The sequence below is a fragment of the Phyllostomus discolor genome, chromosome 2, assembly GCF_004126475.2.
Source record: "Phyllostomus discolor isolate MPI-MPIP mPhyDis1 chromosome 2, mPhyDis1.pri.v3, whole genome shotgun sequence".
In the NCBI taxonomy this organism is placed as follows: domain Eukaryota; kingdom Metazoa; phylum Chordata; class Mammalia; order Chiroptera; family Phyllostomidae; genus Phyllostomus; species Phyllostomus discolor.
This window is the reverse complement of record NC_040904.2, coordinates 115676375-115699551: the sequence shown is the minus strand read 5'-3', so window position 1 is coordinate 115699551 and position 23177 is coordinate 115676375. Positions and strand designations below refer to the sequence as shown.

Here is a 23177-nt window from a genome sequence, read left to right as displayed (position 1 = left end):
TAAAATACAACCTCATATTTCCAGTTTGCTCAGGACAGGAGCCTCAGGTCTTTTCTGATTTCTCTCTCACAGCTCACCTCCAACTCAGGATTATGATGATGATAGTGATTGTAATAATAATAAAAACAGAGACATTTGAACTAGCACAGAGAGTACTTTATGCCAGGCACTGGTCTACTCATTTCCCATATTAATAGCCCAATTAGAGGTATGAATTATCCCTATTTTATAGAGGAGAAACTGAGGTTAAGTGACTAGCCACCCTCCATATCTTCAAAATGCATTCACAATAAGACCACTTTCTGCCATCTCCATCATTAGTGCCCGAGTATGAGACACCATCTCTTTCACAGGATGCTTGGGGATAGCCTCCTTACTGTCTCCTGGCTTATACTCCTGCCTTTTTATAGTCTGTTCCTCAAAGCAGCCAGAGCCATCTTATATTTATTTTATTTTATTTTTATTTATTATTATTATTTTATTTATTTTTTATTTTGGTGTAATTGGCCAGAGCAACCCTTTTATTTATTAATTTAAAAAATTTTTCAGTCAATTTTTTTAAAAAAAGCAGTAGATCAGCATTTCAAAAACCTAATCTAAATATGTACTTGACAATGAAGTACATCTGAATATGGAGTAAAACAGTTTTTAAAAAAGCCATTGAATATATCATATTCAAATACCCATTCTATTGGCCTTTTGTTGAATAGAATCATAAACCAAAAAAAATAATGAAGATTTACTACTATGAAAACAAATAGGTAGTACACTGGTATGAATATTGGGTATTAAGTATAATCAGTTGAATCAAGTTAAGATGTTGAAAATCTAATAAGAAATTTGCGTGTGTATGAAAGTCTATAAGCCAGTTGACTCAAGAGCAACTGAGATATCTAATTAGTTTGATGAGACCAGATTTAAATCTTTCTTTTGGAAGGCAATTACCAATTATAATTCTATGCCCAAGAGCCCAAATTTTAAAAATTGTAACAAGCAATCAAAACTACATTCAAAGAGCCATTTTTTTCAGCTCAATTTTGTCACTCCAAGGAGAAATAAAAAAGCAGCCATGACCATCACAGATGAAAACAAAATGAATATTTGTTATAGTGTTTTTACCAAATTCTATGTCATATACCCAGAACTAAGAGATACACTTTAAAGGAATCAAGTGGCAGTGATATTCCTGATGTAAAACACACAGCCACAGTGTGTTAGGTTTTGTCACACAATGCTTGCTGTATTTGATTGTTTAATGTTTTCATGATTCAGTTTTTCTGCACTCAAATTTTGGTATACAAAATATTTTGCAATAACTAGACTTTTCATGAACCAATGGCTCTCTATTTCTTGGTGCTATTCTCCCCATCAGTAAATCCAGTTCCTCCTGGAACTCAGCTCCTGAGGTCTGTCAGGTGTTTGGATGTTACTGACACAGACCCTGATGGGGCACAGAAGACGGGAAAACACAGACAACTTTACTTCACCTAAGACTGATGGTTCTAGTAAAAAGTTTTAAATGGACATAACTGTAACTTTACCAAAATTAGAGTTTGATAGTTATATATGGACTTTAGACAATTCCCCCATTGGTATTTTGAGTGGCAGAAAGTTTTCTATTTGTGTAGTAAGAGGCAGAGAAGGGCAGCTGAGCTGTGAGGTCAGAAGAACTACTTAGCTCTTACATCACTCTGCACATTTCCCCATCAAACAAAGTGATTTAAAACAACAGCTACAAAGGCCCGAGGCAATGATTTACAAAATGAATCTAAAACATGAAATATCATCATATTTACGATTTTCACCAAAGTGTACAAATAAATTCTACCAGTTACTTTACCAATTTTCTTAGCATATCTAAATGTCTTTGGCTGCAGAATTCCTGTTACTCGTGACCAAATAACACTCTTCACCTGATCAGTATCTACAGATGCTATCCAGGGCTCCAACAAGATCAAAGAAAATGTTGATTTTGGTTTTTGTCAAGTTCCCAAGAAACAAAGAAATTTCTGTGACAATACTATCTCACGTTTTAGCACGGTTTTCACTTGGCAACTGAGACTATGTTTTTGAGAGATTTGTGAAAACAGACACTATCCTGGGTGAGCTGATTCACATGATAATTGCAACATCAGTTTTCTAATGGGACAATTTCTTAAAAGCCTTTCCCCAACCGCAACACCAGGGTAAAAAATGCCAAGAATATAAAAATGCAGACTTGGGTAGCAGACTGAAATTTTGTAATTTTGATTTGTCCATTGCTTGACTTCTTATTTTTCAGATGCTGACCCTATGCTCCTCTGTGTAGTGGGATTAAGTGGTTATTTAATATTCATGAGCCCCCTTTTAGTAATTAGAATAAGAATAATCAAAATATTCATATTCCATTCTCCGACCATCTGGATTCCACTTGAAACCCCACAGCCTGGTGGTACTTACTTTTATCCTCATCATATGACCCTCCAGAGCTATTGCTGTATCTTGACTCCAGGCGAGTGTGGGCTCTGATGATATTACTAAACCTTCAAATACAAGAATAGCCATCATGAATTACTAATCTGTGTTATGGGTATGTGCTGTTTCTCATAAACACATTCTATTATTTAGTGGTTGAGTTTTTGGTAGCTACTTCCAATGATACTTTTTCTAAAGGAATACCATAAAAATTGCACCCTAAACATTTCTTTTTCCCTGGAGAGGGCCAGTGATCACCTTTACTCATAAGCACAAGTTCAAACCTAGAACAGATAAACATTTCAAGTCTAATATTTGAGTTGAACTAGAGAATTATAACATTTGTTTGGAAAGAAAATGGGGCAATACCGAATAATATACATCCCTTATTCACATGGTGGCCTGGCAGATGGTGGGTGGTCAGTAAATAAGTGCTGAATGAGAGTTCTGGCCAAGGTGGAGGTGTAGGTAGAAACCCTTCAGTTCCTCACACAACCAAAAGGAGAATAACAACCAATCTAAAATCAATAAACAACCAGAAGTGCCAGAAAATCAAACTGCATGGAACTCTGACAGCCAAGGAATTAAAGAAACAATGAAACAGAACAACCAGACCAGTAAGAACTGGCAATGAGGCAGCGGACCATGTGGGCAGAGCTGGCTGAAGGCGAAAGTGATATTCAGAGCTTGCTGTGGAGTATGGCAGTTGCTGTGGTGGGAGAAACTCCCAGTCTTACATGAGAATTTGGTGGAAAGTGGGCTAGAGATGGGCAGGTGAGCTCCATTGTTCCCTCTGTGGCCCCTCCCCAACATAAGTGCCACAGTGCAGCAAAGAGGGTTGCCCAGCCTTGATGAATACCTAAGGCCACGTCTCCTTACAACTTAACAGGTGTGTCAGACAAAGAAATATGGCCCAAATGAAAGAACAGAGCAAAACTTCAGAGAGCTAAGTGATGAGGAGATAGCCAACCTATCTGATGGAGAATTTAAAGCCCTGGTAATCAAAATGCCCACAGAACTGATTGAGCTTGGTTGAAAGATGAAAAAACAAATGAAAGATACCCAAAGTGAAATAAAGCAAAATATTCAGGAAACCAACAGTGACCGGAAGGAAACCAGGAATCAAAGCAACGGTTTGAAACAAAAGAGAAAAATAAACATCCAACTGAAAGAGAATGAAGAAACAAGAATTCAAAATAATGAAGAGAGACTTAGGAACTGCTGGCACAACTTGAAATGTTCCAGTATCTGAATTATAGGGGTGCCAGAAGGAGAAGAACAGAAGCAAGAAATTAAAAATTTATTAGAAAAAATAATGAAGGAAAACTTCCTCAATCTGGCAAAGGAAATAGCTTCCAGGAAGTCCAGGAAGCCCAGAGAGTCCCAAAGAAGTTGGACCCAAAGAGGAACACACCAAGGCACATCATCATTAAGTTACCCAAGATTAAATATAAAGAGGGAATCCTAAAAGCAGCAAGAGGAAGGGAGAGAGTTACCTACAAAGGAGTTCCCATAAGACTATCAGCTGATTTCTCAAAACAAATCTTGCAGGCAAGAAGGGGCCATAAAGAAGTATATGAAGTCATGAAAGGCAAGGACCTACATCCAAGATTACTCTATCCAGCAAAGCTATCATTCAGAATGGAAGGGCAGATAAAGTGCTTCCCAGATAAGGTCAAGTAAAGGAGCTCATCATCACTGAGCCCTTAGTATATGGAGTATTAAAAGGACTTATCTAAGAAAAAGAAGATGATCAAAAATATGAACAGTAAAATGAGAACAAGCTGACAACTATCAACAACTGACCCTAAAAAAATAAAAAACCAAAACAAACCAAGCAAACAACTAGAACAGGAACAGATTCACTGAAATAAAGATCACAAGGAAGGTTATTAGTGGGGAGGGGGAGGGACGAGAAAGGGGGAAAGGTACTGAGAATAAGAAGCATAAATGGCAAGTACAAAATAGACAGGGGGAGGTTAAGAATAGTATGGGAAATATAGAAGCCAAAGAACTTATATGTGTGACCCATGGACATGAACTAAGGTGTGGGGAAATGTCAGTGGGAGGAGTGGTACATGGCAGAAGGGAGTAAAGGGGAGAAAAAATGGGACAACCATAATAGTATAATCAATAAAGTATATTTAGAAATCATATTTATTCTGATAAAGGCAAAGTTATAAACAGAATATGGAGAACCAAGGCACTATTCAGCAAGAACAAAAATAGGGCAACAAAAGACTGTACACCTGGAGGTTTGCACAGGACCCTCCTAGCTGCTGTACTGTGGTTTTACAGTTGTGTCCTAGACGCCCAGGAAGGCCTATAGCATGGATGGTAATTCTCTTTTGCTTTTGCAGATGAATCTAAAGGAGTGTTAAGTAGCATTTATGAGGAAAAGGTGAAGTGGAGGAGCAAGCCACTTCCAGATAACCTGTTTGTTTTGGAGAAGATGGAAAGCACAGTGCAGTGAAGTGAACGCTTGGTAAAGAAAAAATAAAAACTGACTCTCAAGAGTCAAATCTGTTCTTTCTCTTTGCTTCCTCTGGTTGGAAAAGGTAATTTTGGGCCTGGGCCCTAGAGAAATTTCAAGGATTAAATAGAATGAATAGTCTTTTATTTTATTTATTTATTTATTTATTTATTTATTTATCATTGTTCAAATACAGTTTTCTCCTTTTTACTCCCAATCCAGTCTCCCCTCCCACCCCTCCCCACTTCCCTCCCATTACTACCCTCCCCTTAGTTTATGACCATGTGTCCTTTAAGTTTGTTCCTGTGAACTCTTCCCACTGTCCCCTTAAATTCCTTCTACTCTCCCCTGTGGTCACTGTCAGCCTGTCCTCTATTTCAGTGTCTTTGGTTACATTTTGTTTGTTTCTTTGTTTTGTTATTTAGGTTCCTGTTAAAGGTGAGGTCATATGGTATTTGTCTTTCACTGCCTGGCTTGTTTCGCTTAGCATAATGCTTTCCAGCTCCATCCACACTGTTGCATAGGGTAGGAGCTCCTTCTTTCTTTCTGCTGCATAGAATTCCATTGTGTAAATGTACCATAGTTTTTTGATCCATTCATTTACTGATGGGCATCTTGGTTGCTTCCAGCATCTAGCTATTGTAAATTGTGCTGCTATGAACATTGGGATGCATAGGTTCTTTTGAATTGGTGTTTTAGTATTCTTAGGATAGAGTCCCAGCAGTGGAATTGCAGGGTCAAAAGGCAGATCCATTTTTAGTTTTCTGAGGAAGTTCCATACTGCTTTCCATAGTGGTTGTACCAGTCTGCAGTCCCACCAACAGTGCACTAGATCCCTTTTCTCCACAACCTCTCCAACACTTGTTGTTTGTTGCTTTGTTTATGATGGCCATTCTGTCTGGTGTGAAGTGGTATCTCATTGTGGTTTTAATTTGCATCTCTCTGATAGCTAGCGATATTGAACATTGTTTCATGTGTCTTTGGATTTTCTGTATGTCCTCCTTGGAGAAGTGTCTGTTCAAGTCTTTTGCCCACTTTTCTTGTCTTCTTAGAGTGCAGTTGTGTAAGTTCTTTATATATTTTGGAGATTAAACCCTTGTCTGAGGTATCATTGGCAAATATGTTTTCCCATACAATTGGTTCTCTTTTAATTTTGATACTGTTTTCTTTGGCTGTGCAGAAGCTTTTAATTTCGATGAGGTCCCATTTATTTATTCTTTCCTTTATGTCCCTTGCTCTAGGGGACACATCAGTAAAAAAGTTTCTTCGTGAAATATCTGAGATTTTCCTACCTACATTCTCCTCTAGGACTGTAATGGTGTCACGTTTTATATTTAAGTCTTTTATCCACCTTGAATTTATTTTTGTATATGGTGTAAGTTGGTGCTCAAGTTTCATTTTTTTTGCACGTGGCTGTCTAGTTCTCCCAACACCATTTATTGAAGAGGCTATTTTTACTCCATTTTATGTTGCTGCCTCCTTTGTCAAATATTAATTGACATAGAGACTTGGGCTTATTTCTGGGCTTTCTGTTCTGTTCCATTGAGAATGAATAGTCTTTTAATGTTAAAAATACATAATTAGAAATATATAATAAAAATAGCTCTAATAAGAGAAAAAATAGAAGGATAAAAATGTTCCCAAAGTTTTATCTGGATGATTTAGCCCAGATCAATACTTGGGAAACTGTCTGTAGATTATTGATCTCTATCCTTTTATGGTTGCAGATTGTCAGAAACTTACACAGATGATGTTTATTGCTTTTAGTTCCCTGTGAAAAATGCTTTCATGGAATTAAAAATATATAAAATAGGGTTTTATTAGGGTTGGTATATTGAAAATACTTAGAGTTGTTTCTGCATATTTTAAAAACTGTTTTGAACTGCAATTTTAATAAAAAGATGTGTTTGTTGTTTAATTTTAAAAAATCACACAATAAACCCTTTGAGTTTAGAGTTATTTCCTGTTAGTAGGTTCTGATGAATCGTTTGTTTGTTTTGATGTACTGAAAGTACATCAGATTCACTGTATAAAATTCAGTGTAGTTTTCCTTTTTACTTTGGCTATTGAGGAACTCAAGGTCAGGGTAATATTAACTGTTAGTGGTTTTCCTTAGTCAGAACTTTTGACACAACTATCTTATTCTTCTGTTAACTTGGCTCTTATTAATACTTTTACCTTTGTTTTACTGGTTCTTTTACTATAAGCTGCCTGAATTTTGTGTCAGTCAGTATGGCGTTATTAAATATTTCTGAATATCATCAGAGAACAGTCAGTCTAGTCATAAAGCACAGAGCACCAGAGCTGCACAGGGCTGCTTTGTGCAACTCCATGGTGCCCCCTGGAGCCCAGCAGTGTATTCTGGTCACAAATATCCCCAGGTGACAAGTAACAGCAGCCAAATCAGTATTTCTGACCATTGTTATTTCTGCAGACTCTTTGTCTACAAGGATTGTAAAGAACAGAATAAAGAACTGTCTTCTGTAATGGAGTTAGCAAGAGGGAGGAAGAAAGTGGGCTGGGTGGTGTTTAGACAACTTATCTACTTCTATGGCTGTGATGTTTCTTCAATTTTCATTCACATGTTGAAACACATAAAAATGCCTACTATGTGCACCACAATAGGCTAATCATTAAGGACAGAAATATGTGTAAGAGATGCATGGTCTCTGTTATCCATGTATTAAAATCTAGTGGTCAAAACAAGCATGTGTGCAAGTAACTAAATCAACGTGTCAGGGTCTACAAGGAAGGAAGCTGATAAGCAAGTTGAAGAGACAAAGGTATCTTAGGTTGAGAGCACAGTCTGCTTCCATAGCCAGGAGACTACATTAGACAAATAGGGGAGGTGGAGTACAGTGGCAATGAAACAGTGGTATTCTCTGGGATTCAGTATTCACATACATATGATCATGTATATAAATATAATCAACCAATTTACCTACAGTTAGATAAATTGATAGCATGAAAAAGTTAGATATGTATGAATATGTATAAAATATAGGCAACTACCTGCACTAGAATTTCCAATGGCCAACAGTGACGCAGTAACAGAGGAGAAAGTCAAGAACTAGACAAAAAAGCATCTCTTAAAGATGCTCTCTGTTCTTAGTGACTTCTGGCCAAGATGGAGGTGAAGGTAGTCACACTGTTCCTCCTCGCACAACCAAAATAAGGACAACAACAATTTAGAAACAAAACAAACCAGCACTGACAGAAAACTGAACTGTATGGAAGTCTGACAACCAAGGAGTTAAAGTAGATACAGACTGGTCAGACAGACCGGTAGGAGGGGTGGAGAGGGGTCGAGCCAAAAAAAAAGTGGTGGCTGGTGGCCTCTGGCAGGCACACAAGGTAGCAGCAGGCACATCCAGTGAGGCGGCAGACTGTGGTGGGGCATGGCGTACAAGGTGGCTTGTGGAACCAGGTGGTTCCATATTTGTGCTCAGATAAACCAGGCAAAACTGGGGAGTGAGACAGACCGTGCAACCCAGGGTCCCAGAGTGGGGAAATAAAGCCTCAAAACACCAACTGAAAACACCTGTGGGGGTTGAGGTGCCAGGAGAGACTCCTAGCCTCACAAGAGAGTTTGTTGGAGAGACCCACAGGGTCCCAGGATGTACACAAACCCACCCACCTGGGAATCAGCACCAGAAGGGCATAGTTTGCTTGGGGGAAGCAGCAGAAGTGACTGAAACCTGGCAGAGAGTGGAGCAAGCACCATTGTTCCCTCTCAGAACCCTTCCCCACATACAGCATCACAACCTAGCCACTGGGTTGCCCCATCCTCACGAACACCTGAGGCTCCGCCCCTCACTACCTAACAGGCATGTCAAGACCAAAAAAATGGCCCAAACAAAAGAACAAATCAAAGCTCCAGAAAAAATACAACTAAGTGATGAAGAGATAGCCAACCTATCAGAGGCACAGTTCAAAGCATTGGTGATCAGGATGCGCACAGAATTGGTTGAATTTGGTTGCAAACTAGATGAAAAAATGAAGGCTATGCTAAGTGAAATAAAGGGAAATATATAGGGAACCAATAGTGATGGGAAGGAAACTGGGACTCAAATCAATGGAGTGGACCAGAAGGAAGAAAGAAACATCTAATCAGAAAAGAATGAAGAAATAAGAATTCAAAAAAATGAGGAGAGGCTTAGGAACCTCCAGGACATCTTTAAATGTTCCAACATCCGAATTATAGGGGTACCAGAAGGAGGAGAGGAAGAGCTACAAGTGGAAAAGTTATTTGAGCAAATAATAAAGGAGAACTTCCCCAATCTGGCAAAGAAAATAGACTTCCAGGAAGTCCAGGAAGCTCAGAGAGGCCCAAAGAAGTTGGAACCAAGGAGGAACATAGCAAGGCACATCAGAATTACATTACCCAAGATTAGAATGAAGGAGAGAATCCTAGAAGCAGCAAGAGATAAGGAGAGAGTTACCTACAAAGGAGTGCCTATCAGACTGTCAGCTGATTTCTCAAAAGAAACCTTACAGGCAAGAAGGGGCTGGAAAGAAGTATTCCAAGTCATGAAAGGCAAGGACCTCCATCCAAGATTACTCTATCCAGCAAATCTATCATTTAGAATGGAAGGGCAGATAAAGTGCTTCCCAGATAAGGTCAAGTTAAAGGAGTTCATCATCACCAAGCCCCTATTATATGAAATGTTAAAGGGATTTATCTAAGAAACAGAATATAAAAAACATGTACAGTAATATGACAGCAAACTCACAGTTATTAACAATGACTCCTAAAACAAAAACAAAAAGAAACTAAGCAAACAACTAGAACAGGAACAGAACCACAGAAATGGAGATCACATGGAGGGTTAGCGACAGGGGAGTGGGACGGGGAGAGAAAGGGAAAAGGTACAGAGAATAAGTAGCATAGATGGTAGGCAGAAAATAGACAGGGGGAGGGTATAAATAGTATGGGATATGTAGAAGCTAAAGAACTTGTAAGTATGACACATGGATATGAACTAAAGAGGGGGAATGTGGGTGGGAGAGGGTATGCAGGGTGGAGGGGAGTGAAGGGGGGAAAATGGGACAACTGTAATAGCATAATCAATACAATAGATTTTAAAAAGATGCTCTCTGTTCTCAATATTATAGAGGGAGCTGGTTCTTCATTTTCAAGGCCACCTCTAAAACTTAGGCAGGACACTTAGAACTCTGGTTCTAAAGGGGCCTCTATGACATTGAAATTAAGAACAATCTAACAATAGCCAGAGGGGAGTGGGGAGGGGACAGCGGGGAGAAGGGTTTTTGAGGAACTACTATAAAGGACACATGGACAAAACCAAGGAGGAGGGTGGAAGCAAGGGAGGGAGGTGTGTTCGGCTGGGGTGGGGAGGGGATTGGTGGGGAGAAAGTGCAGACAACTGTAATTGAACAACAATAAACAAATTAAAAAAATAAAACAAAGTAATTTAGAAAGATTGAAAATAAGAAAAAATAAAAAATAAAGGGGCCTCTATGGTGAGATGCTAATATGTAAAAAGGTAGCATCTTTTTACCCCAGATAAAATTAAGATGAATCATTTAGACTAGTCAACAAATAATAAAGAATGTCCTACTCCAGCTAGAAAGTAGAAACATCTTTAGAGAAGTAATTTTTTTAACCATGAGGTAGTTTTCCAAAGAAGGCACTAGCCAGTATAGATTGAAAAATCACAGGTTAATTACTAATGTTGTACTGCCACTGACATATGGAGTATGAAAAACTTCATTCATTTCTGAGAAAGAAAAGGTTTTCTTAGGGAGCTATGAAGGACAAGGCCTACAACTCATGATCTATTATGTTTGGGCTTTCCCTCTGAAGGAAAGCTCACATTGATGAGCCTCTGCTTAAAGGCAGTGCAGCAACTTAGCAGTGCACATGTTAAAATGAGAATGAACCTTTACAACTCCAGGTGCAGGCAGTCTGATGTCAGAGAGTCTCACGCCTGCAGCCCCTGCCTTGTGTGGTACCCAGCATACAATCGAGGACAGCCATCAGGCCTGCAGGGGATAGCGGGCTGAGGTATTTTCATGATTTAATCCATTGCATTCTCTCCAACATGAATTTGTATCTCATCCTTGTTACTCATTTCTGAAGTGAACAACTCCCCATTCCTTTTCACTAGAAAATGCTCAGCCTTAGCAGTTTTCAACACCATGGAATCACCCTAAATTTTATTTTTTAATATGAGTCCTGTTGATCTCTCTTGATTGTGTCTCTGCTCTTCACAATCAACTAGGAAACAGTGATCCAGATTTTATTTACTTTTGAGTAGGTCCTGGGCACTGAAGGTGCAGATGTGGGCAAAAGAAATATTATCATCAAAGTACCTATGGAAAGGGGACTGAGACTTATTTGAGCAGAGAAAGGCAGTGTTCTTGATTAACCAAGACATGACAAAGTAAAGGTAAAATAAGAATGATGTTTCATAAAATTCAGTTCAAGAAAAGTACTCTGTCTCTAAGAAATTATTCAATACTCAGATTTGAAAACTTCACATGGAAATGCCCACTGATTCCAGATGCTCTTTGCCCACTTGCAGGACAACTGGTGGATTTGTTTAGACCCAAGATGGGTAGGAGTGAGCCACCAGAACAACATCCCTCTAACCTTTCTCTTCTTTGGCTCTCCTCAGGAAGAAGTCCTTATCTTCAGGGATACACAGAGCACTGTTAGCAAATCAGTCTGTGTTTCTAAGAACAAAGAAGGATTTGTGTGTGTGTGCATATGAAATTTATGAAGCCTAAGTTTTTATTGCTACCTCTGTACAGATTACTGCTGAAAGTTAAACTGGATATTAAGACAATTTGTATACACACCTCTCATCAGACTCTTTCAAGATCTTGCCTTCGTCGGCATCTGGGAAACTGTCCTGGCCGGCAACCACGGTGTTGCTGCTGGAGGTGGTTCCTGTGGGTTAGAAGGAGGACACTTAGGAAAAAAATGCCTATGGAGGGGTCAAGTTCAAGTCTGAAGTATTCCAGGACAGGATTTCCTGAGAAATCTCATGTTTGAAGAACGCCTTCTATCTTCCGCACAATCTCAGAAATTCTAAACAAACTCCAAGCGCACACCACTGAAATGGGAGAATCCCAGCCATCTGTTATGGTCAAACCTAATTCCCAAACTCTCCTATAAACCGAGGCTAAAGTTTTCCTGAAACCCTTTGTTAGGTAATGAGTTTATTTGCAGTGCCATCCCTGTTGTTAGTTGCTTTAGCATTTTTGGGTCCAGGAGTTATTGTGCTGGATGTTAATGAAGCAAGTTCAAGCTCCTAGAGCTTCTGCCCCCTAGGCTACTGCTTGTCTGCAGGAATGCTGCTCTGGAAGCAGGCAGTGTGGCAAACAGAGGGTGTGAGACTAGGGCAGGGGAGACGTTTGAAGGCAGTCATGTATCAGATAAACCAAAGTGAAGCTGGTTTCAGCAAATTTGAGGAGGATGTTACATATTTTATAAATGATGCTGAAAGGTCAATTTATTGAAAGTGATAATACTGTTGGCATTTTAGTCAATCCTGAGAGAATATTCACCAAGGGAATCCTGTGGACACAAGAAGGAAGGTACAGAACTGAGACTCCTAAGTGACTGTGCTGTCCTGCCTGGGACCAGCCTGAAGCACAAAACTCTGGGAATGTGAGCACTTGGGCTGCCGATAGTCAGTTGTCCTTATAAAATCACTCACTAACCCAGCAATGCCCTTAAGAGTCTCAGCTATTCTTAAGCCATTTCTCTTTTTTAAAGTTATTTTTCAATTACAGTTTTCAATATTGGCATACAATATTATGTTACTTTCAGGTATACAACATAATGATTAGACATTTATATGCCTTATGAAGTGACCACCCCATAAGTCTAGTATCCAATGGACACCACACATAGTTATTATAACATTATTGACTGTATTCCCTATGCTGTATTCCCTGTGACTATTTTAAAACTGTCAATTTGTACTTCTTAACCCTTTTACCTTTTCACCCGGCCCCCTCCCCTCTGGCAACCATCAGTTTGTTCTGTTTTGTCTGTTCATCTATTTTGTTTTTAGATTTCACATACTTACAAGTAAGATCATATGGTATTTGTTTCTGACTTATTTCACTTGGCATAATGCCTTCCAGGTCCACCTATGCTGTTGCAATTTAAACCACTTCTTAAAGGAAAACATACACCAGAATCAGAAGTAATAACACACATGCATATCCTTTTAGTGTTCTCCACAAAGAAGCATCGGAGACCCAAGCCTACCAGAGGCTGCTGCGGCAGCCCTGCTACTGGCGGCGAAACGGTAGAAGGGCGGGTTGTCACAGTGCTGGACCACAGGGTTCACTGGCTCTGTCTGCTGCAGCTCAAAGAGCAGCTCCTCCATGGTTTGGATGGTGTTGTTCCGGCACAGATATATCACCACCTTCTTAATCTGAGAAGGAAACAGAACACAGGGCGTTTCCCAGAGCCTCGGATAACAGCGCTGGGCTGCGGGCAGCAGAGACCGAGCCCCATTCCCCTCCATGCAGTGCTTTCACCCTGTTAGCACAGCTTCCTGTTCCTGGTCAGTCCTGGCGTGAGGATGGAAGCTCACCTTGTACACATGCATGGCTGATGGAAGTGTTTATGAAAGGACTTCCCTTTCTAGTGGCTAAATTTATGAAAAGTTACTTTTGGGGCCCATGAATTCTATAAAAAAATAAACAACTTGCCATCTTGAGAAAGGGTTTTATTTATACAAACCATGGGGGGAAAGTGTGAGCTATTTTTGTTTGAAAAGGAATCCAGTACCCTGCTATTCTCTTTTCCCCTAGAAACAAATGAATTTTAGCTGTTTGGGTGATTTTACATTTTAAAAGTGACTCTGGAGTAAAGGTCTGTGTTATTGGAGCCTTCAGAGTCAAACTCAAGGTGCCAGAAGCTGCAATGAGGCTAGTGTGGCTTAAGACCCCAGGTGGGCCTACAACCTCTCAGGAAAAGGGACACACAAATGTCAAGTAAGTTTGAGCATAAAATGCTGTCATTTTTGGCGATCATATCACTTTTGACTACAAACAGGAAATACTGGGCATCTCAGAAAGATTTATCTCTACTTGGTTCTCTCTTCTACCAATGAAATCTACTGAGAAAACCCTGAATATTCTGCATTTTATTCTGTTTCAAGAACATCGAAGTGTAAACATGAAACATTTTTATTAGAAATACTATGTTTTACTTATTTCTCTTACATAATGGGTCTAATGTTTACAGAAAGCAACTTTCAGCAACTGCTAGAAAAACATTCACCCTTAAAGTCACAGGCTTCTGTGTCCAAAGGCTTGGCAAGAGGGTGGCAGAGGTGTCACTAGGACATGCAACTTGTCTTTCAGGGGGCAGAAGGGACCTTTTGTGAAACATGTAAATGAGCTCATGGGAAATGAGTGCGACTGACAACATTAGACATATCTATTTTACTTGGAGCAGAGGGCACATTCTGACTTGTGTTTGCAAATGGATCCATTAACAGGAGTAGTGCCCATCAGGAACCTGGGGGCCACTTACATAAGGCAGGAGAAGGGTGTCACTGCTGACTCCACACAGGCTGATCAGGAACTGCAGGGTGACCCTCAAGTTGTTACTCCACTTCTCGTTGTTGGCTAGCGCATTCCAAGCATTTTCCATTTCTGGTCCAGGAACTTCATCCCCATACTGCAACAAGCAAAAGGAACACTGGCCCAAGAGACACGTGGGAAAATGCAGGGATGCAAAATGTTCAATTATACCTCATTTTAAGGGTCATAGCCTTCTGAAAACAATAACAAGGGGAAAGAAATATGGCCATCCACCAGGAAGAACCCGTGTTCAGCAATTTATAATGTACAAATTAGTAATGCACAATGCTTGCTCATGTTATTAAAATGTTAGGCTTCTTATTTTTATTGCAATTTAAAAACTGTGGTAAAATAAACGTAACATAAAGTTTATCACATTAGTCACTTTTAAGTGTACAGTTGGATGGCATTAAGTACAGTCACATTGTTGGCAACCATCACCATAACTCATTCCCTATTCATGTGGTTTTTAATGACAAATGCCACTCTGTGTGGGTTTGCAGTCTGGGTTTGATGAACCCAGATTTTCTGGGACAATGGAGCTGTGTTATGGAGGCACGGTACCTTGGCAGTCATGTACATGAGGTTATTCAGGACCAGAGAAGTAGCTTCTGGGGAGCCCCAGCCATTCCCTTTCAGCCCATGAGAAGTAGTCACTTCTCCTTCCTGGTCCTTGCTGTCATCCTCTGGGCTACTGGGGCTTGACCCTGGGAGAAGGAGCCTGCTGTCCACCAGCTCGATGTTGCGCAGCCAGGGCAGCAGGTAAGTGAGCATGATCTGACGCCCGTTTGGGTGTGTGGTAGGGAATCGCTGGCTGACCTCTAGAGAGAAGGGCAATGATGGAGAGCCATGAGTTATGGCACCAAATTAAACTAAAACATTAACAGCACTGACAGGTAGCATGGGCCTTCAGTTTACGAAGCGTCTGTATACACAGCAGCTCCCCAAGGCCATGAAATCTTAGAACTGAGACTTGTCCTTTAGCCTCACATCTGTGACCTGGGGGAAAGTGAGAGAGCAGGGTGCGAAGATCACAGCTTGGTGAGAGTGAAGTGAGGTGGAGGCCTCCTGAGTTCAAATCCACTGCAGAAAGAAGAGGCACATTGCAGTGGACAAAACAGGGGACTTGGGACCAAAAGGACATGTGATTGCATACAGTTCCTCCACACAATAGCCTTATGAGACTCTGGTTTAGTTACTTAACTTCTCTGTTTCTCAGATTCCTCATCTGTCAAACAGGGCTACTAGGGTACCACACTGGGCTATTGTGAGGATTAAAGGTAGAATCATAATGTATAGAATATGTTCAGCATGGCGCCTGTAATTTTCAGGCTCTAAATAAACAGTGGTTAAGACGATTAGAACAGAGGCTGTCTTTCCATTGCACCAATATCATTCAGAGCATCTTCCAGGCACTATTAGCTGTTACAAAGTAGGATGTGAGTCTCCAGAAAGAACCAAGCCAGTGCACAGATTCCTGTTTGTGGAGTCCACTTGAAAGCTGCCAGCTGTGTGGAAGGTGCATGCTCAGTGCTGGACTTTTTCATGACATAAATGAATCAAACAAAGGGCAAACTACATGGCCAGCCCAGTCATTTCACTATGACTTTCTCTGATAGCACTTTTGCATGAGTTCACAGCCAGCAGGATTTTATTTTCATAACTGAAACAAGCTTTCTATAGGAAAAAAGTGCACAGCTTTATGTATGTGCTGCAAGCTCTAACATAACCTCTGATTTCTATCATCTAGAAAAGAAACTCTTTCATCCTAAGGGAAATGAGAAGGCTGGTCTGAGGCACTTACTACCCAGCATGGGAGGGAATCTCGTGTAGGGAGCTCATGGTTGCTAAGCAACAGAACAGCACAGTAGTCAGCAGTTACACCAAGAAAACCCACTGGATCCCTGATACTGAGGCTTTAACTGATTTGGCCCTTTCCCTAAAATCACAATTACAACTTCCTACTTTGAAGAATAAGAGTATATGTATTTAATGCTGTGCCATAAGAATCAGACAAGGTTAAGTTGTTAGCTTTCATATGGGTCAAAATATCAAAATTTATTCAATACCTAATTCCTAAACTTTATGGGTGTGATGACTGCTGTTATGGACTTTTATGACACATGTTCAGATCCTTGTAAAATCATGTCAGTCATTCATTCCAACACATGGGCCCTTTTCTAGGAACACAGCCCTGTGCTGGGTGGAGAAAGCAGATGGGAGCCTTGGCCCCAGCCCCGAGCAGGAGGCCCTGATGCCAGTTATGCTGATGCATAACTCTGGGGTGACAAGCAATACACAGAGGCACTGAGTGCTTTGGGGGTCCCATGGAGAAAAAGGACTTCTGGTTACAAAGATTCAGGGGACTTTTATGGCAAAAGAATGGCTTAACTCCACTGGAAAGGACTAGGACTTTGGAATGAATGAACCTTTGAATCACAAGGACAATCCCTATTAAAAATACCTGTCATCTTGCAATCGTGGTATGAAAACCTATAGACTTTTTGTAGCAACAATCATCTTTCAACACATCACATAATTTGCTTGCTTATGATGTTTATTGCATCTTGTCTGTCAGACAGAAGATCTGAGAAGGTAGGGATGCCTGTCTGAGGTACCCTGGGCACCTTGATAAGGGCCTAGGTTGTAGAGGAGTTTTTGAAGAAAAAAGAGGAAAAGAATGCTCCAGACATGACTCCCACCCCCACTGCCTCACCTTTCCAGAGACACATTAAATAAAATGTGAGATGATGTCAGTGGGCTGCCATATGCATTTTCCAGCTCCTTTAGGAAGGACCTGAATAACTTGCCTGGCTGCTCTGAAGAGTTAAGTTATTTGAAATTACAGGCAATGAAAATCTCAGCATAGGGTTTTTAATAGTAAAGGCAGTAAAAACAAGACCTAGAGATCTATTATAAATGCTTTATTTTTTTACATTATTTTTAAAAAGTTATTCCTCATAAATCAAACTAGCCAAAAGGTCAATTCTTGAAGAAAATTGCCTGCAACTCATCATCTGAGCTTCTTTTCTCTTTAAACTTGCTATAGTATTTATTCCCCCTCTCCCCAACTGTCAGACTCATTCCTTCACTAGCTTCTCCCTCTCAGCCAATAAACATGCTCAAAGCAAACCTCACTCATCCTCTGACTCTGTACCTCCCTGTGGCCCCATCCTCCCTGTTTTCTTCTTTTTCAGCCAACTAAATAAACAGTGGTTATTTGGCTTATAACAGTGGCTGAGATCTGGCTTCTGCTGCTATGTCTCCATGGGAACTGCTGACAGTTACAAATGAATTGAGAAATCCATAGGGTAATTCTGATAACTTTAGAGCTTATCTTGTAGGTCTAGATGTAGACACTCCATCTGTGGCTGTGGATTGCTTGCTCCCTCCTCCTGAACCCTTTTTTCCCAAGGTTTCCATTAGCCCACCTAGATGGTGTGTCTAGATGTCCTCTCTGAATGTGCCTTTGTGCCCTCTGTTCCCTTGCCCTTCCTTGGCCCAACGCTTGGAGGTTGGATGTCAAGGTTCTTTCTCTCACTCTGGGCTCTCTCCATTCACAATCTCATTTGTTCTTCTACTCTAAGTCCTTCTACTTAGAACCCTTGGTTCTAAATCCTTCTATTCTTCCATGGGTTGCTAGTGCCAACCTCCCCTTGACCCTAGTCAGTCTATACAGAGGTCTATACTCAATATCCCAAGCTGAGCTCCCTGCCTAGCCCTAAACCTCCTCTTCTCCCCAGTGGCTCTCAGCATGGGGCCATCTCCACTGGCCTCGCAGATGTGCACAGGCACCCTCCTCTGTGCACCCCACCGAGGAGCTCCTTACCCTGCTCTCTCCTCTCCACTTGCTCTGGGCTTAGTTCTGGCCTTCATAACTTCCTCCTTGGGTGACTGTCATCATTTCTCAACTGGTCTCCTGTCTCTATACCTTAATGAGTCTTCCACACTGCAGCCTGTCTTGTAAAATGCATTCTGATCTGTCCCTTACTTCTGTTGTTTGAACCTGAACAGTGGCTTTCAAAACCCAAACACCTTGTCTGGATGCCCTCCCTGTTGACAGGGCTCTGAGGGGTTTCAAGGAAGACATGAAGATCACTGGTCTCTGAACTCTTTAGGGAGCAATATGAGGCCTTCCAACATTTGACTCCTGCCTCTCTGTTTGTTCATGACTTTCCTCTGTTCCTGTATATATTATGTTAGCCAAATCAACCACTATATAATCTTTGAAATGCAGCCTGCTATTTGACACCTCTCAGCAAATGCATATGCTATTCCTCAGTCTGCAGTGCTTACTTACTGCCAACTGTAACATCAACTACTTGTCTGCTTTGCAAATTTCTCCTCTTCTTTTCAACTGCAGTTCAGGCATCCCCTTCTCTGGGAAGACTTTCTTGATATTCTTGGCCCAGTAATTAATCAGTCCTTCATCTTCTAGCAGAATGTGCTTTATTATTGCACTTCCTGGAATGTATCCTAACCATGCAATTACACATCTTACTTTATTACTAAACCATGAACCTTTGATTGGAGAGACTGTTTTATTTACCACTGTATTCTGAGGACCTGGCATAGAGGTGGCACTCAACTTTGGCGGAAGTAAATAAAAATAACATTTAGTTTTCCAATAAGAGAATTAATTTATCAAAAAGGATTTTCTTGCCCTGGCTGGTATGGCTCAGTGGATTGAGTAGCAGCTTCCAAACCAAAGGGTCGCTGGTTCCATTCCCAGTCAGGGCACATGCCTATGTTGCGGGCCAGATCCCCAGTTGGGGGCACTTGAGAGAGGGAACCACATATTGATGTTTCTCTCCCTTTTTTTGTCCTTCCCTTCCCCTCTCTCAAAAATGTGTAGAAACACCAATGTGTAGTTGCCTACTAGGGCCCTGGTCTGCAACCCAGGCATGTGCCCTAGACTGGGAATCAAACCGGCAACCCTATGGTATGCAGGCCCATACTCAATCCACTGAGCTATCCCAGCCAGGGCTAAAAAAGGATTTTCTTGAATCCTCCCACTGTCAAGCACAATGCAAGGGTGTGACTGACTCTGTCTTAGAGATATGGAGAGTTTTTTCAATGTAGTATATTTTAAATAGATATTAGGTAAGACTGGGAGTTGGGAGATGAGGAGAAGGGCTGTCTCCAGCAGAGCAGGGATTTACAAAAGGAACTGGTATGCTGGTAAAGGTTATATAAGAAAGGAGCAGAGGGTTTTTGGGTAAAAGGCAGAAAGCAAGTTTGGAAGAGAAGGTGTCTTACAGATGAAAGAGTTCCAATTTTATAGCACTAGCTTTGGGAAAAGACACCTCAATTTAATTCTGACTTGGATCCCTCCTCACTATGGTCTTGGGCAATTAGGGAACATCTCTAAGCCTTAGCTTCTCACCTGTAAAACAGAAATAATGATTCTAATGGTAGTGGTGAGGACAACCCTGTGACAGGACAGGGCTAATCACTTGATTTTTATTAGTTTATTTTAATCCTCACATCCTATGAGGTAGCTTTTATTGCAGATGAGGTGACGGAGTTTAGAGGCTCTGTGACTTGCCTGTGGTCCAAGAGCGAGTGCATGGCAGGGCCAGTGATGAACGCAGGCTGCCTGACTCCGGAACCTCACTTCTAACCTCTATTAATGAATCTAAGAGTAAGTGAAATATATATAAAGTGCCTAGCACAGAGCCTGGCACATGTTAACCACTCAAAAGATGGAAGCTGTTATCAGCAACTTTTAGGATAACTAGACAGAGACATTGGATGTAGGAAGTGCTGTACATAATTGGTTTTGCATGGCAGATGGATGGTGCAGGACTCACAAGGATCTGGACTGAGGCAGTGCAAATGTAGATGGGGAAGGAGACGAATTCAAGAAACCAAAGCAAGCCTCCCCTCAAGGTATTATGTGAGCTCAGGCAAGACATTAATTGACCAATGCAATTCTTTAAAAATGGATTTTCATAAAATTTAGTCACAAAGATTACTTGGAAAGATTTTCCAAATATAAAACTCTCAACAATTCATATATGTAGCAACATACAAGCTACAAAATCACCTTCACTGCCACCACCAGCAAACAATTTGTAGTAATTGTGTGTATTAAAAGTTATACTACCCATATTAATTTCTTTGGGAAATTTTATATAGATAATGTTTGTAGAAACTTGATTAATCTATGAGAAATGCATCTTCACAGTTGTTCCATGTTTATTTATACCTATACTGTTTTAGATAAACAGATATTTTTACATTTAAAGATATTCTAAAATTTACTTTTGTATGTAACTGGACTTAGTCCAGTTATGTGAGACCAAAATTACAACAATTTTGATCTACAAATTTAACACCCATTACTGTGACTCTATATTGATGTTAGCATTTAAAGAGCAAGATTAATTAGAGCATAAATGATCACATGTCATGACTGACTGTTGTCTGGTACCTGAGAAGAGCGGGAGCGTGAGCTCGGGGTACATCCTGGCCAGCTGACATGACAGAAGGGCTAGTGACATGCTGTAGAGGGGTGGCAGTGGGCCGTGGGTTCCACAGAGAACACTGCCAGGTCTTTGTTCAGCTACTTTCTTTGAGTAGACAAAAAGCTTTGTTTCAAGGACCTATAAGGAGGTAGGAAAGTAAGAAAACAATATAATAAACATTGGCTATATTAGGAGCATTTCTATTTAATAAGGATTCAAAGTAAACTAATAAATCTAATAGTGATTCAATATAGCAGTATTAAGTATAGTAGTATTCAATGGAGGACATCAGTCCCTCTGTTTACAGTGATAGGCAGGAATAAATAAATGCATATCAAGAAACAGCAATCTAGGGGGCATCCCCACTTCTATTTTCTGTGCCCACGGGTGGACGTTTCTGTGTCAGTGAGTGGTACATGCCTGCATGAGCTGCATGGAGATCTCATAGGTCTCTCTGCTGGTGTCAGAGGCTTTAAACAGAACAAGGTTTAGCAATGTCACTGTGTCGAAGGGATAGTTCCTAAGGGGGGAAAAAACACAGTTTATAAGATTGTCCGGCTAGTAATCTAGATAAATCAGTACCACTGGCCTCAGTCACACTTATTAGTGGCACCCCATGAATGTCTAGCACTGTTCTGCCTCACTCTTTTGCTGTTTATTAGCAGATAAAGGGAAATAGCTCCATTTTTGTTTAAAAATGATTACTGTGACACTAGGAGAAACAAACACAAAAATCTATTTAATACATATAGATTTTAGTGAAAACCAAATACAAGTAGAAAGGACTGTGCTTAGATAATATTTAAATTTCTCAATAGCTCACTGACTTAATATTTTCATTCAATCTATCTACACTTGCTAAGTACCAACCATATACTACGAACACCTGTGAAGTACTTATGACACTAAGGAAGTGAGGCCAGTCCCTTCACCTAAGGGCAGGATCCAGTATTCTTAGGGAAACAGAACTATGTAGTCTAGGTAAGATGGCAGCTATGATGGCGGGCTGTGAACTTCCAGAGAGGGACACCCAAATCAGAGGTGGGTCAGGAAAGGCTTTTCCATGGGACAGACAAGTAAACTGAGCCTCCAGCCCCAGGAGACATCAGCCAGGCCATGGAAGGGTAGTATGGGAGTGCTGTACGCAGAGAGAATGTTTTGAAAGATTACAAGAATAAAACAGCAAGATACCTTGTGAAAAAGAATCTCTGAGTGAAAAAAAGTACGTGGAGGAATAGAAAGTGACAGGGCTAGGGGGTGGGTGCATGGGGATTATGACCAGCCTATGACTTTATCCTGAAAGGCATAATAAAGATCCTACTGGATTTGCAGTGGGGATGGATGAGGAAAGGACATTAGGTTTTGAACACCCATTCTCACTGCTGATAGAGAATGGGGGTCAATATTGGAAGCTGTGACAATAATTCAGATGGGAACTCATGAAGGCTTGAATTAGGGCAGAGACAGTAGAAACAGAGAAGGGGATAAAACTGAAAACCACTAAGGAGAAAAAAGTTGGCAGGAATTGGTAATTGCTTGTATGTGTGGGACTGGAGCTAGGGGAAAAGAGGGACACAGACAATAGAGTATGTGGCAATTAGTGGCATAATCAAGTGGCATATGGAGACCAAATCTGTTTTTTTCTTGTTGAGTGATACTATTTAAACATGATGTCTTTTTACTGTATGCATTTTCTTAGTCTATAGTGGAAACAAGGTCACAGATGGAAAACTCCTGGTGAGATAAATTATTAGTGCATAGTCTGTACAGGAGACTGATATTTATTTTGCAGCAACCTTCAGAAAGCAGAAGGTAGCTTGGAGCTGAAAAACATATTGTTTATCCCGTGGGATCCTTTATTGATTGTATATAATTACATTGTCTAAGAAGTTCTGTTTTGGAGCTTTCACCCTTGTAGAGAGGCACAACCCTACTTTGTGTACAGGCCATGTTACAGTAAGTTACAGTGGGAACTGCTTAGATACATGAAAAAGGATTTGTACTTTTACATACAATATTACTCTAATGTAATATTTTTATGGTACTAGTAATACAGGAATACATTTTTCTTTTGAAAGAAATACATGAGGCAGGAGAACCCACACTGAAGATGACTCACTTGCATGTCTGGCACGTCAGTGCTGGCTGTTGGTAGGTGTATAGAATAAAACGTGGACGTGCCCATCTCCTTCTCTCCCCCAACTATT

The 23177-nt window shown here is 40.6% G+C and overlaps 1 protein-coding gene and 1 long non-coding RNA gene across 9 annotated transcripts in view; one reads left to right on the top strand and one right to left on the bottom strand.

Annotated features, from left to right (window-relative positions):
- The window catches only part of FRY (FRY microtubule binding protein), a 406572-nt gene that overhangs the window by 116520 nt on the left and 266875 nt on the right, over positions 1-23177 (bottom strand). For all 8 annotated transcript variants that reach the window (XM_036018382.1, XM_036018387.1, XM_036018381.1 and 5 more), the window contains exons 30-36: positions 21391-21490; positions 20937-21108; positions 15065-15321; positions 14451-14597; positions 13173-13341; positions 11750-11840; positions 2440-2522 (exon numbers count right to left, since the gene is read on the bottom strand). In XM_036018382.1, coding sequence (XP_035874275.1) covers positions 2440-2522; positions 11750-11840; positions 13173-13341; positions 14451-14597; positions 15065-15321; positions 20937-21108; positions 21391-21490 — 1019 coding nt within the window. The remainder of the gene's footprint in view (positions 1-2439; positions 2523-11749; positions 11841-13172; positions 13342-14450; positions 14598-15064; positions 15322-20936; positions 21109-21390; positions 21491-23177) is intronic.
- LOC118498943 lies at positions 516-16098 on the top strand. The gene is made up of 3 exons (XR_004901433.1): positions 516-900; positions 4920-4928; positions 16088-16098. It is a non-coding gene; the product is annotated as an uncharacterized LOC118498943 (long non-coding RNA).